The 12,671-nt window shown below is 39.8% G+C and overlaps 1 protein-coding gene across 1 annotated transcript; it reads left to right on the top strand.

Annotated features, from left to right (window-relative positions):
• The first annotated feature begins 3,610 nt into the window (after positions 1-3,610).
• Positions 3,611-12,553, top strand: LOC122873532 (aspartate aminotransferase, cytoplasmic-like). The gene is made up of 9 exons (XM_044190330.1): positions 3,611-3,862; positions 6,299-6,480; positions 7,631-7,754; positions 8,025-8,137; positions 8,577-8,681; positions 9,050-9,200; positions 9,449-9,614; positions 10,299-10,441; positions 11,293-12,553. The coding sequence occupies exons 1-9, from the start codon at positions 3,754-3,756 to the stop codon at positions 11,430-11,432; spliced, it is 1,233 nt and encodes a 410-aa protein (XP_044046265.1). The 5' UTR covers positions 3,611-3,753; the 3' UTR covers positions 11,433-12,553.
• The last annotated feature ends 118 nt before the right edge of the window (positions 12,554-12,671 follow it).

Genomic DNA, 12,671 nt, shown 5'->3' with positions numbered 1-12,671 from the left:
CTAGCTGATAATACTTTTGCACGTGTACTATACTAAAGTACTGAACACAGGACAATTTTACATTGTGTTATTATTACTTTTGTTTACTGTAAGTAAAAACAAAAAGCATACTTTTTCTCTACCACTGGGAAAGACAGGGATTGAAGTGGGAGAAAAATAATATGATGTAATTGTGTGCATGTAATTTAAATCTTTTACTTCTTTCATTCTACATAATCATTATTAAAATGTGGCAGGGAGTTCTCCAGCACATTTGCAGTATAATAATGTAAACTGAAACCTACCCTATCAAATTAAACATGTAAAGCAAATGGTGGATGGGAAGATTAGGCTAATAATTTCAGTGTTGTGTTTTGACATCAGGCACTGTAGTAAAATGTGAAATCAGGGTGAAATTTGGCTCTTTTTTTTTAAAAGTCATGCTGATGAAGCATGTTTAACTTGAAATACAAATGAGAGGGACAGAGAAATTTTAGTCGTGCTGACTCTGCACATGTTTCTGCTTGGTCACACTGACCTCTTGTGGCTGATCACAGGTTTTGCTTTGACACGCTGCATGCTGCCAGATATTCATCAATAATCCACTCTCATGGTTTTGATAACACACTCAGCTTATCTGAACCAGTCACTCCTTATCACCCATGTTTATGTAAAGCACAGATGTCGTTTCATAAGAGACTGAAGGACCTACTGGATAATTATATCTTTCACAGTCACCCTCACAGTGTGTACATACTGCACTCTCATTTACATACTGATTTTTAGGAACATTTGTGTTTTGTTTATTGTAGATGCTTTGCTGTGTCTGGTCTTTTTGGTGCAATGGGGATGCTTTCTTTGTAAACACACATGTTTTTAACAGAAAATGCAACTACCATGAATCTTGAAAACACACACGCACATGCATGAATACCCATGTGTAATCACTCATACATATTTACATACAGCATGTACATACATATATGTATACAAACGTCTTACCATTAATACCAGAGGACTACACAATATTCAGTGATACTTGGGCAGTAATCAACATCTTCATCAATAGCTACATGAACATTAATAATGTCATTTTCAGAAAGGAATTTATGTATCTAATTATAGCCTAGATTATCTTTAAAATGTGCCAATCCTGTATTATAGGACTTAATTAGCTCTCAATTAGTGGCATCAATAAAATCATCAGTAAAATGGACTTATCTGGAGTACAAACACTATACTACTATTGCTACTATGCAAGTAGCCTTATTGCAAATGGTCAGGAATTTAAAAAATTGTTTCAAACCTACAAGATAAACCTGATATAATGTGCATACAAGAAACATGGCTGAGACCACAGTGGGATCTCGTAATGCGGGGTTATATACAGCAATTAGGAATGATGGGAAGATTGGGAAAGGTGGTGGTGTGGCAACATTTGTGCGGGAGGGGACGAGGTTTAATCTGATTAATTTAGGGAAAGAACACGAATTAGCAATAATTAATTACTATAACCCATGTAATAGGTTGTGCCTTTGGACATTGTGGGTGGGCAGGTGCAGGGTATGGTGGTATGGTGTGGAGACTTCAACGCACGTAACACACTGTGGGGGAGTAAGAAAATGGATGCAAATGGTTTAATCATAGAGGAATTCATGGGGGATAAGGGGTTATCATTACATCATTGTGAATGATGGGAGAGGTACTAAGTATAACAGTGCTCAAAATAAGGAAAGTGCAGTCGATCTAACACTAACGTCTAATGGAATACCAGGTATCACAACCTGGGAGTGTTTAGTAAGTCACCAGTGGGAAGTGATCATTATCCTATAAGAATTAAGGTTGGAGTAGAAGTACACCAAGGAGAGGAACTGAAGATACCAAGATGGAAATGAGACAAAGCAAACTGGGACACATTTCAAACACTGCATTTAGACAGTTAAAAAAACATCATTCATTAAAAACATTCATTCAGTACAAAAATCACAGGCAGTAGTTCAGAAGACTATAAGAACAACTAAACGTGCATACTGGAGGCAATACTGTAATAGGACAGGGAGAGAGACACAGCTGTCTGATGAGGAATGATCAGAAGAATGAGTGGAATTAGGAGAAACAAAATAATACCTAAGCAGCAACAAAACAGCAGTCAGCAACAAAGAAAAAGCAGCAGAACTTCTGGCAGAAACATCAGCAAAAGTTCACAGTTCAGCAAATGTATCAGTAAGAGCTAGACAGTGTAGGGACAATATTCTTGCACAGAATACAAGTGTAAATGTTAAAAAAGGAGAAAGTTTAGACTTACCTTTCAGTTTGTTTGAATTAAAGAGGGCAATTTCAAATACGCAGCAATCAGCACCAGGAAAAGACGGCATTTGCTACAGGATGTTAGCTCATGTGGAAGATAGTGCACTCCTTGTAGTATTAAGACTGTTTAATAAAGTTTGGGACAAAGGAAAAATTCCAGTTGCATGGAAACAGTCAATCATTGTACCAATTTTGAGATCCGGTAAAGACCCATCAGACCCCTCAAAGTGTAGACCAATAGCACTTACCTCACAACTAGGGAAAACTATGGAGCGAATGGTAACGGAGAGGCTAACACATTTTCTAGACAGTAGAGGGATCAGCTGGGAGGACAGCACAAAATTACACTGAGCAGCACTTTGCAGATGAGTTGGTGTTCTTTACAGACGGTTCAAAACACCCTGAGACTGGACGTACAGGAGCGCCAGTGTTCATACCACAATGTGAAGGAGCTATTAAGAAAAGAACCACTGATCACTAATCAGTATATACAGTTGAGCTCCTAGCTATTTTGCTAGCTTTGGGCAGCACTCACAAGTATTAAATCTGTGAAATCTTGCAGACGAGACCTTCTTTTTGAAATCCATCATTTAATATACAGACTGCACAATAAGGGTCTGACGGTTTGCTTTGTGTGGGTCCCTGCTCATGTGGGAGTAGATAGAAATGAGGATGCTGATATACTGGTTCAGATCACAAACAGTAAACATGAAAATTCTGCTGTGTAAAGCTGAGGATAAAACAATTATAAAGAGACAAATGCAAAACGCATGAAGAAAACTGGGACATAAACGATACAGGAAGACATCTTTATAATATCCAGAAACAGGCTGTGTTGGGAAGAAGACTGGGCAGGAGCCGAAAGGAAGAGGCAGTCATTACCTGTCTCAGGATTGGACATACTGGACTTAAGAAGACATTTCATAAAATAGGTAAACATTCAACTGGTAGATGCACACACTGTGGTCATCCTGAATCTGTCCAGCATGTGCTGCTGGAGTGCAGGGCCTATGAGGAGGAAAGGAAGGAACTGACATCAGCATTAAAGAAAGCTAAGCTAAGTTTCACAGTAGGGAACATACTTGGAGATGCAGCACAGGGAATATGCAGTCACCTAATTAAACACCTGAAGGAAACAGGGTTAATAGAGAGAATTTAAGTTATTTTTGTTTGTTTGTGTTCTATTTTTTGTCTTTTATTTGTTCTACTGTTCCAAACTCCAGTCCGGTAGGTGGCGGTAATGTTGGCTGGTTGCCAACCGCCAATCAAAATAAAAGAAGAAGAAGAAGAACCTGAGTCAGTGTTATGTGCCTTCCTATTGGCTGACGAATTGACGCCTATTTCTGTCTGTCCTGAACCAGCGGGGTGAAGGTGAACCAGCCCGGCCTGTCTCTCTCTCTGCCCGTCGCTGGAAGCATCCGCTCCCTGTCTCCTCCTGCACCGGGATCATCTTCCTTACCCTGAGCCATGTCCATATTCAGCGACGTCCCGCAGGCTCCTCCGGTTGCGGTCTTCAAACTGACTGCTGATTTCAGAGAGGACAGCCACCCGCAGAAGGTGAATCTGGGAGTTGGAGGTAAGCGGTGGTCGCAGCCTGCTAATGCTAAAGCTAAAGCTAAGTTAGTTTCCTGGCGGTGGGTAAGTCAGCCCACCAAACGCTGCTGCCACCGGCTGTGCTTGCTAGCCTCATTTAGCTATCTAGCCTTCAGTGTCCTCTTGTTAGCGGTGCTGCTGTTATCATGCTAACAATCATTAGCAGCTCTTTGGTTTGACCTTCGCTACAAGCAAGCTGTGAAGCTAACGAGCTGGAGCACAACATAGCTTCCCTTCATGTTGACAGTTAGCTACTCCTGTCAGCGCAATGTAAATGCTAAGGTTACAGCTGCTACATCTCTGATAGTGGAAGAAATGACACTTTAGGGAAGCAGAACCTCGATTTGTTTTCTGCGCTTCCACTGGTTACCCCAAAAAGCACGTCTCGGTTTCAGGTCCTGTTTATCACGAAGATAAATATACAGTAGGTGTCTCGCTTACGTCTTTCACTGTCTCACCTGTGTCCTTGAACGCATCATTCTCCACATAACCAGTCATTTTGTAAATTATATGATGTGTATCATCTTGTTATTTTTAACCACTAGCAGGAACATAAAGACTGGGACTTACTGTTTAGTATTGTTGTTTTTGGTATGATAACTTGCTTTGTTATCTTTTAAAGGCTAGAGTTGTACAACTACAACTCAGTAGTGCAGTACACAATATAAATAACATCAGTGCCGTTGAGTATCTCTAAGACCACTTTCGGGGGTGCTGGAGGAACTCATGCCAAACTCATCTCTTAATTGTTTAATGACTTCAGAAAACTGTAACTTTGCAGAAAATGAAGCATTTAAGTCCAAGAAAAGACAACATTTAAGCTCTATCTCAACATTACAATAACCAGAATCCCAGAAGATATGTATTCTCATATCATGATATCAGTATTATAATATATTAATAAACACTGCAAACATCTGTTCATTTGTAAATCTGTAAACAATCAACATCAGTACTTGTTGCACTAGTAACCTAACTACCATACATGGTTATTAAAGTTCACCTTGTCTTATGATGCAACATGGACTCGGACCTTAGCTGCACTTTTGCACCTTGTTGCCAAATCATATCTGTGTGCACCAAACCGGTTTGGTTTGGAAATAAGTGGCAATGGAGAAAAATTTATTCTGAAAGCCTCTAGCCAATGTAGCCACTAGCCATGGCTTTAGGGTTTCTGTTTAATGGGATACATGAGTGGCAGTACATACGCTATGTCGAACTGAAAACTGCTGTGTCTTACACTATACACTTTCAGACTTCTATTTTGTGGGAAGTAAGTCCAGAAAGCAGCAGCTGACGTTTTACAGAAACATCAGTGTTTTTGGAGTTACACAATTCTCCATCAAAGGTCTTTTTGACTCCCGATCCACATTTCACACTGACTGCCATGAGCCATGGCACTTGAAATTTTGGGTCTGAACTCCGTTGGAAGTCTTACATTGTAATTGCTGTTTCCTCAATTCTTAATCATTTTGGCGGCACACTAAATTATTTTGACGGCCAACAAATATCTTTCCAGGTGATCCACCAAAATAAACAACCAACTTGTTTGAAGAGTCGGCACTTTGATCCATAGTCTACAGCTGTGGTGCGGGCCTGATATTTGATACAGCTCTGCACAGGCCCCCATACAGTATGAAGGAGCACAAGTTCTTAAGGAGTCAAATATGTGCAACACACACACACACACTTAGTTTAGTCTGGCTATTAAGGGTGACCTTCAAATAATGTGTGACATTACATTAACTCAAATAGTACTGTTTGTCTCTCTCACTGTTCCTTCCCTCTGTCTCTCTCTATCTTTTATCATTTCAGACTGCCAGGTTATTGTCATTATTACATTTAGGCTGCATACTTTGAAATAAAACATGTTAAAATACAACAGTGCCTCAAGAAATGGTGCAGTATCGTTGGGTGATAATGATATAGGCTGTGAAAGGATGGTACTTTGCCTACCAGTAGAGATAACAGAGAAAATGTACTATATCTGACATATGTATATCTCTAGCAAAAAAATAAAATCATATACGGTTACAGTGCTTTTGCCAATTAAAAAAATGTGGGTTTTATGCTCGAATGTCATGGGGTTCGGGAACAAATAAAGCAGCATGGCAACAAATACCAAACATTTTTTGTGCAAGTACTTGAGAATACAATTTAACCAGAAGTTAATAATCATGTTTTGGATGACTGGATACACTTTGTTTGGGTAGAAGATTTGGAACTATAGTTTTGCAGAGCACAGCAGGCATTTATTTGTGCCAAATGTTGCAGAAAAGCTATTATTTTTGTAGTTTTTGTCCAGATTGAAATCCAACTGTGACTAACTTTCTGCATTACTATCGCCAGTCTTAAAGCTGGAACTAGAAGGCTTTGTGGCTTGTTGATAAAGTGCTGCGTTGCTTTGTGTCCCCTCCAGCTTACCGTACCGATGACTGCCAGCCTTGGGTGCTGCCGGTGGTGAAGAAGGTGGAGCGGCTGATCGTGGAGGACGACAGCCTGAACCATGAGTACCTGCCCATCCTTGGTCTGCCCGAGTTCCGCTCCGCCTCCTCAAAGGTCGCCCTGGGAGACGACAGCCCCGCCATCAAGGAGAACAGGGTGAGACGCGCACATTAAACACTTACGCTCTATACACTGGGTTTGGTGCACACACTGTTGCGCAGTTATCTGAACATTGATGAAAACCTGGTCAAGATATCATTCATGAAGCTGTTTTCTATTTGTGGGGTTTTCACTGCACTCTGACCAACTGGTGCATTATTCTAAATGCATATATACATAAAACGAAGAGAGGGTCGCACTCAGGAGTTTGCCATTCAATTGAGTTTACTTAATCATCTGTCTGGTAACATATAAAACATTTTCGGCCATCCGGCCTTCATGAAGCTGTTGACATGAGGCTGTACAGTATACAGTGTATGTATACCCTAAATTACAGTAATGACATTTTTTTTTAAATAAATCTTAAAGGAACACTCCAGCATTTTGGGAAATACGCTTGTCTACCTTCTTAACCAGAGTCAGATGAGAAGATCAATATCAGTTTTGTACAGAACAGTATGGCATATTCTGGAGTTTAGCCTAGCTTAGCACAAAGATGAAATTGATCAATCTTTTCATCTGACTCCAGGCAAAATGACAAACTAAACAACAAAAGTTTTCTTTTAAAACATTTTTAGCTTCTCTTTTAGCTGTTTGGATGTAAGTATTAGTGCTGCTAGAGTTACTCTTACTATGCTTAATAATATCCTGCATAAGGTACTAATATCCAATTACTTTACTTAGAAGTTAATAATCAGTTAGTGGTGTTAAATATTTCTTACTGATCTAAGGAAAGTTAATACTATTGTTGGTTTGCTAGATTTTTTTAGTCTTTATAATAGAGTATTTGTCTTCTTTGTTTTCCTCGCAGGCTTTCACAAATGCAAAATGTCAACAGCACTTCTGCAATTCACATTATTGTACAAGAATTTAGAATGTTTTAGCTGTAGCTTGGATTAAATAAGCAGTTGTAGGATTCGAGTCTCTGATAACTTGTGACTGGAATTTGTCGTTCTTTCTGCCATTTTATACATGAAATATTTTTTGATAAATCAAATAAATATCAGATAAATGTCAATAATGGTTAGTTGCCATCAGTTTTACATTCCTGAGTTGTTTCATTTAGCACATCTTTGACCAGATCTCTTTATTCTTCTAATATTATTCCTTTTCCCTCCTGTTTCCCTCCTGCTTTCTTCTCTCTCAGGTGGGAGGGGTCCAGGCTCTGGGTGGGACAGGTGCGTTGAGGATTGGCGCAGAGTTCCTGCGCCGTTGGTACAACGGCGTCAACAACACGGCCACGCCCATCTACGTCTCAGCGCCCACCTGGGGTTAGTAGACAGCTGTAAAGCAAGTAACTGGGTACTACTGTAATATGGAAAGAGAGTCCTCTAAATTCCCCAAAATTGCTTTGAACTTTTGCTGCTGCCTGAAATACCTGAATTTTTCAGTATAGTGATTGAGAAAGTTTCTTTGTTGATACTGTTTTTAGGATGAAATGGACATTAGTAATAAGGGTCACATTTTAAAACCTCAAATCAACTATGAACAGAGTTGATTTGAGGTTTTAAACATCTGCTGAATGTTCTTCTTCCTCCCAGAGAACCACAATGCTGTGTTTGCTGATGCTGGCTTCAAAGACATCCGTCCCTACCACTACTGGGATGCTGCTAATAGGGGCCTGGACTTCTCCGGGCTCGTGGATGACCTGGAGGTGAGGACGGACGTCATGTACCATTTAATTATTCCCAGTTAGCTCAGCTTATAAGAAGTTAGGTAACAGGTCATCTTACAAAACTAAATAAAACTAGAATGGTAGAAATATAATGTGGAATTTCCTGTTGCTTCCAAAGCTGAAATGGAGAAAACCCCACTATTAAGTAAAATAAAAATGGTAGTTGATGTAAATTGAACCGTTTGTTTGTATTTGTATATATGACAGCACGACTAGACTTTTTCTTCCTATTCTCACTTTTGTTTGCCTCTCACATCACAATGATGCACACATCAATGATGTTTGTCACATATTACTGATTAACAACTTAGAGTTAATACTGTAGTAGAATTTTTCTCATCAACTAATATGACTTTTCTATAACCATTTGCAGGCTAAGCCTCCTCCTGAATGTCATTGACTCTTCCTTTCTCATCAGAAAGCTCCAGAACACTCAATCTTTGTCCTCCACGCCTGCGCGCACAACCCCACCGGCACCGACCCGACCCAGGAGGAGTGGAAGAAGATCGCAGAGATCATGAAGGTAAGACGATGTTGTTGCTGTAGTTTTTCAGATCATATACAGTACATGTAAGGGTGTTGGAGGTGTCACATGCTGTCACTGTTTTCAGGCTCTTCCATTAAGTAAAGCATTTACTGAAATCATATAATAACGTTGTTTTTTCACCTACATTCCAATCCTCATTGTCAAATCCTAATATATCCCATTATTATTATTCTGCTATGATTATTTTCACATCTTATTAATGGGATTCTTACATTTTAGAAAATGTTTTCATTTGTTTTTGCTCCAAGGTGATCTGTGTTTTTAAATCACACTTTATTCTAGGAGTGTTTTCTCATCTTTTACTGTTGTTCCTTTTTTATATTTTGTCTTTTTTTTTTCTCTAGAGGAGGAACTTGTTTGCGTTCTTTGACTCGGCTTATCAGGGTTTCGCCTCTGGCAGTCTGGATAAAGATGCCTGGGCCATCCGCTTCTTTGTATCCGAGGGTTTTGAGCTGTTTGTAGCTCAGTCCTTCTCCAAAAACTTCGGCCTTTACAGTGAGTACACATGATATGCACACACACAAAGACTTGCACACACTTTTTTATGTAGTCCTGGGTGGTTTAGTGCATAACATGGCCCCAAGGACTTGTAAATTAAAAAAATGAAAAAATGTACATGCCAAAAATAGGTTTAACCTCCAAAAATATTTCATAAATACACACAGTATGCACATTGTTAATAGAAACATCACTCATACTCATTGTTCTTATGTAGTCCCTCTTTTCTCTGCCACTGTTATCAGATGAGAGAGTTGGCAACTTGACCGTTGTTGCCCAGGACAGCGAGAACCTGACCCGCATCCTGTCCCAGATGGAGAAGATTGTTAGGACGACTTGGTCCAACCCGCCGTCTCAGGGAGCACGCATCGTCAGCAAGACCCTCAACAGCCCTGAGCTCTTTGCTGAATGGTATGCTCCCAGCAGTGAACGACTCACAGAGCTGCTGTTGACACCGTAGCATTAGCCAGTTGGTATTAGCCAACTCACTTCTGCGCCCTTAGCTGATGATTTAAAAATAAATGGGAACTGATATTAAAACATTTTAGTGGCATTTACTGCCTAGTGTTAGCATGTTACCATGTTAAATGTATGCATTTTAAATGTTTAGTACTAAATATTAGCATGTTAACTTGACAAGAGTTTCCAGGGTTTTGTCTGGAGTCACTCCATCATTCACTCATTCACTTTTCCCCATATAATAAACACTCAGTAGTTTTCTCTATCGTGAGTAATGACTAGAGATTTTGGACTAAACTGAATCATCATCGTTTTGTTCCACCACTGACAGGTGTAGTGTTGCGTATCTGTGTTTACACATCTAGCACACAAATATGCAAAGCATTCCATTGTGTGAAAAGGTAGTGTGTACATGCTGTGCCCTCAGTGAAGTGCAAGCTTTTAGTTTCTTTTAAAATAATTAAGCACCTGTTATGGGCTTATGAACTTAATTTATCTCCGCTAAAGAGTCAAGTTCAAACACAAGTTTTGTTGTCGTTTTTCCTCATTTCCTGTCTTGTGTCCCTTTTTTCTTTTCTCACTTGTCTCACTCTCTTTTTCTCTCCCTCTTCTCCCCCTCTCTGCTCCTCTCTGTAGGAAGGGTAATGTGAAGACCATGGCAGACCGTGTCCTGTTGATGAGGGATCAGCTGAAGACCAAGCTGCAGGGTCTGGGCACCCCGGGGACCTGGGACCACATCACCCAGCAAATTGGCATGTTCAGCTTCACCGGCCTGAACCGTGAGTGGAAAGCACACACACACACACACACAGGCACATCCACCTGTTAATGCAGAAATACTGTGAATATCAGGGTTGCTTAGTGAATAAAGACAGCAATCATCTGCCGAGGTGAAGTGTCCCATGGAGCATCCAGTTGTCTTCATGTCGAATATTAACATTAGCCAGATGTACAAACGGGCCTAAAAACATGGATAATAAGAATAACTCTGGTTTATTATAAGTTGGGTTCATTTCTATCTCTTGTCCTAATGTTGTACTCACCAAAGTAACATTTTGAGATCTGGGAACATGGCGACATCTCTAAACCAACAGTTTATCCATATTATCTGAATCACTTTTTTTTTCTCAAAGTAAGACACCAAAGAAAGTTTGGCTTATCTTTACATTTATGATAGTCTGACTGCTCATGTTTCTTGCCCTTTCCGATTTCTCCCTATTGAAGTTACCATTTTGTTAGAAATGATGCCCAGAACTAACTAACTAATGAAACCTGACCTGAGTGTGAGAGTTTATTCTTGACCTTTTGTCAAATAGTTGTTTGACAAAACAATCTTACCTCAACGTTCACTTTTAGCTTTTTCTGCAGCTTTGCACACTAAAACTGCAAATTTTTCCCAGATGAGGATTAATAAAATTCTATCTTGTGTTATCTTATCTCATGGTCTTCATCAGCGTGAAGACCAGCGTTTGCTCAGTTAGGTGTAGATGAAAATTCCATAAAAAGCTAGTGAGTCAATCTTGAGTGTAGATTGTTTTGTCAAAAAGACCCAAAGTGTAACAAAGCATGAAGCATCAGTTCTTCTTCTACACTCTGGGTGACCCTCGCTGTGTTGTAATGTGTCTTACAGCCAAACAGGTGGAGTACATGATCAAAGAGAAGCACGTGTACCTGATGGCCAGCGGTCGCATCAACATGTGCGGTCTGACCACCAAGAACATCGACTATGTCGCTCAGTCCATCCACGAGACCGTCACCAAGGTCCAGTAAAGGCTGCATCTGTCCGCCCACTTCCTGCCTCCTGTGCGCCACAGGAAGTATCGTCATGTGTGTGCCCTTGTACCCTTCCTCTGATTATCCTAACCTCCGATTGGTTAAACTGCAGCAGGGAGTTTGCACTTGCAGTTGAACCAATGGGAGGATGGATGATTTTCTGTTCCCACATGAAGGTATAAAACTTTGGGAGGTGCAATGATTTTTGGAAGACACTTGAACGCACACAGCCAGGTCTCACTGTCAGCAGAGCTTCATACACGAATGTGTAGAAGTTAAAAAGTTAAAATGTATTTTATCCAGGTCCCTTCATTTGCAGATTGCTTGTTTTTGTGGTATCTAAATCATTTCTGGTCACAACATCTCACTTGAATTTTTGTTTGGCATGTAATATTTTTAATTAAATTGTAGTGCTTCCTCAATTATTTATAGCACTTCATGTATCTGTAGTATTGAACAAAATGGCGTTAATGTAAATAGATGGCATCACTGTTAGAGGTCCTACTATTTACTGCATAAAGACTGAACTCCCGCTTTACTTCACCTCTGAGCTCATGACAAATCAGTTTTTTCAGCCATAAGACTTTACGGTTACTTACAGATTACAGTACCAATTAATTATTGTATCACTCTGTATATGAAGCGAAGAATTGTTCATAAAACTTGTTGGTATGCTCTTTCATTTTAGGACATTTCATATGCTGAAGTCTAAAGAGGGGCATTATGAGTACAACGGCTATTGTCTCTTTCACGTTACTGTGTTGAAAGGTCACTTAAAGGTAATGCATGTGCCTGATGTTGTAAGTTTTGCCTTGTCAGACCTGTGCAGCTACGTAGAAGATCCTAATGTTAGTTGAAGTTCACAAAGCGACTTTCTGCCATCAGTGAACAAAATCACCTCTCTTTTTCTGTTATTTTCTTTCCACCCTGCAGTGCCCTTATTGTGTTACAGAAAGCTTCTGTAAAGTTGATTGTTGTAATGAGCCACTTTGATCAGACCTCAGAGCCTGACACTTGTAAGCCAAACAACAACACTCCGATTATGTGCTATGTTATGTAATGGCACACAGCTGTATGTGTGTTCATACTGAAATAAATTATAAACCACAGGAACCACATCTTTGCTTTCTGCCTGTTTTTTCCCCAAAAACCCCAAAACGCCGTACAGTTTCGAAAACATCTACATGTATAAAAGTAATAGTCACAAAAGAGAGGAAATTTTAGATTCTGATATTG

Source organism: Siniperca chuatsi, linkage group LG3, assembly GCF_020085105.1.
Source record: "Siniperca chuatsi isolate FFG_IHB_CAS linkage group LG3, ASM2008510v1, whole genome shotgun sequence".
Taxonomy (NCBI): domain Eukaryota; kingdom Metazoa; phylum Chordata; class Actinopteri; order Centrarchiformes; family Sinipercidae; genus Siniperca; species Siniperca chuatsi.
This window is presented reverse-complemented; position numbering and strand designations above follow the sequence as displayed.

What these genes read in the sequence shown, in the direction of transcription:
- LOC122873532 (XM_044190330.1), top strand. Translation starts at nt 3,754, where the DNA reads ATGTCCATATTCAGCGACGTCCCGCAGGCTCCTCCGGTTGCGGTCTTC. An exon ending in CAAAAACTTCGGCCTTTACA is followed by an intron (nt 9,201 to 9,448) that starts GTGAGTACACAT and finishes CACTGTTATCAG; the next exon opens with ATGAGAGAGTTGGCAACTTG. An exon ending in CCTGAGCTCTTTGCTGAATG is followed by an intron (nt 9,615 to 10,298) that starts GTATGCTCCCAG and finishes TCCTCTCTGTAG; the next exon opens with GAAGGGTAATGTGAAGACCA.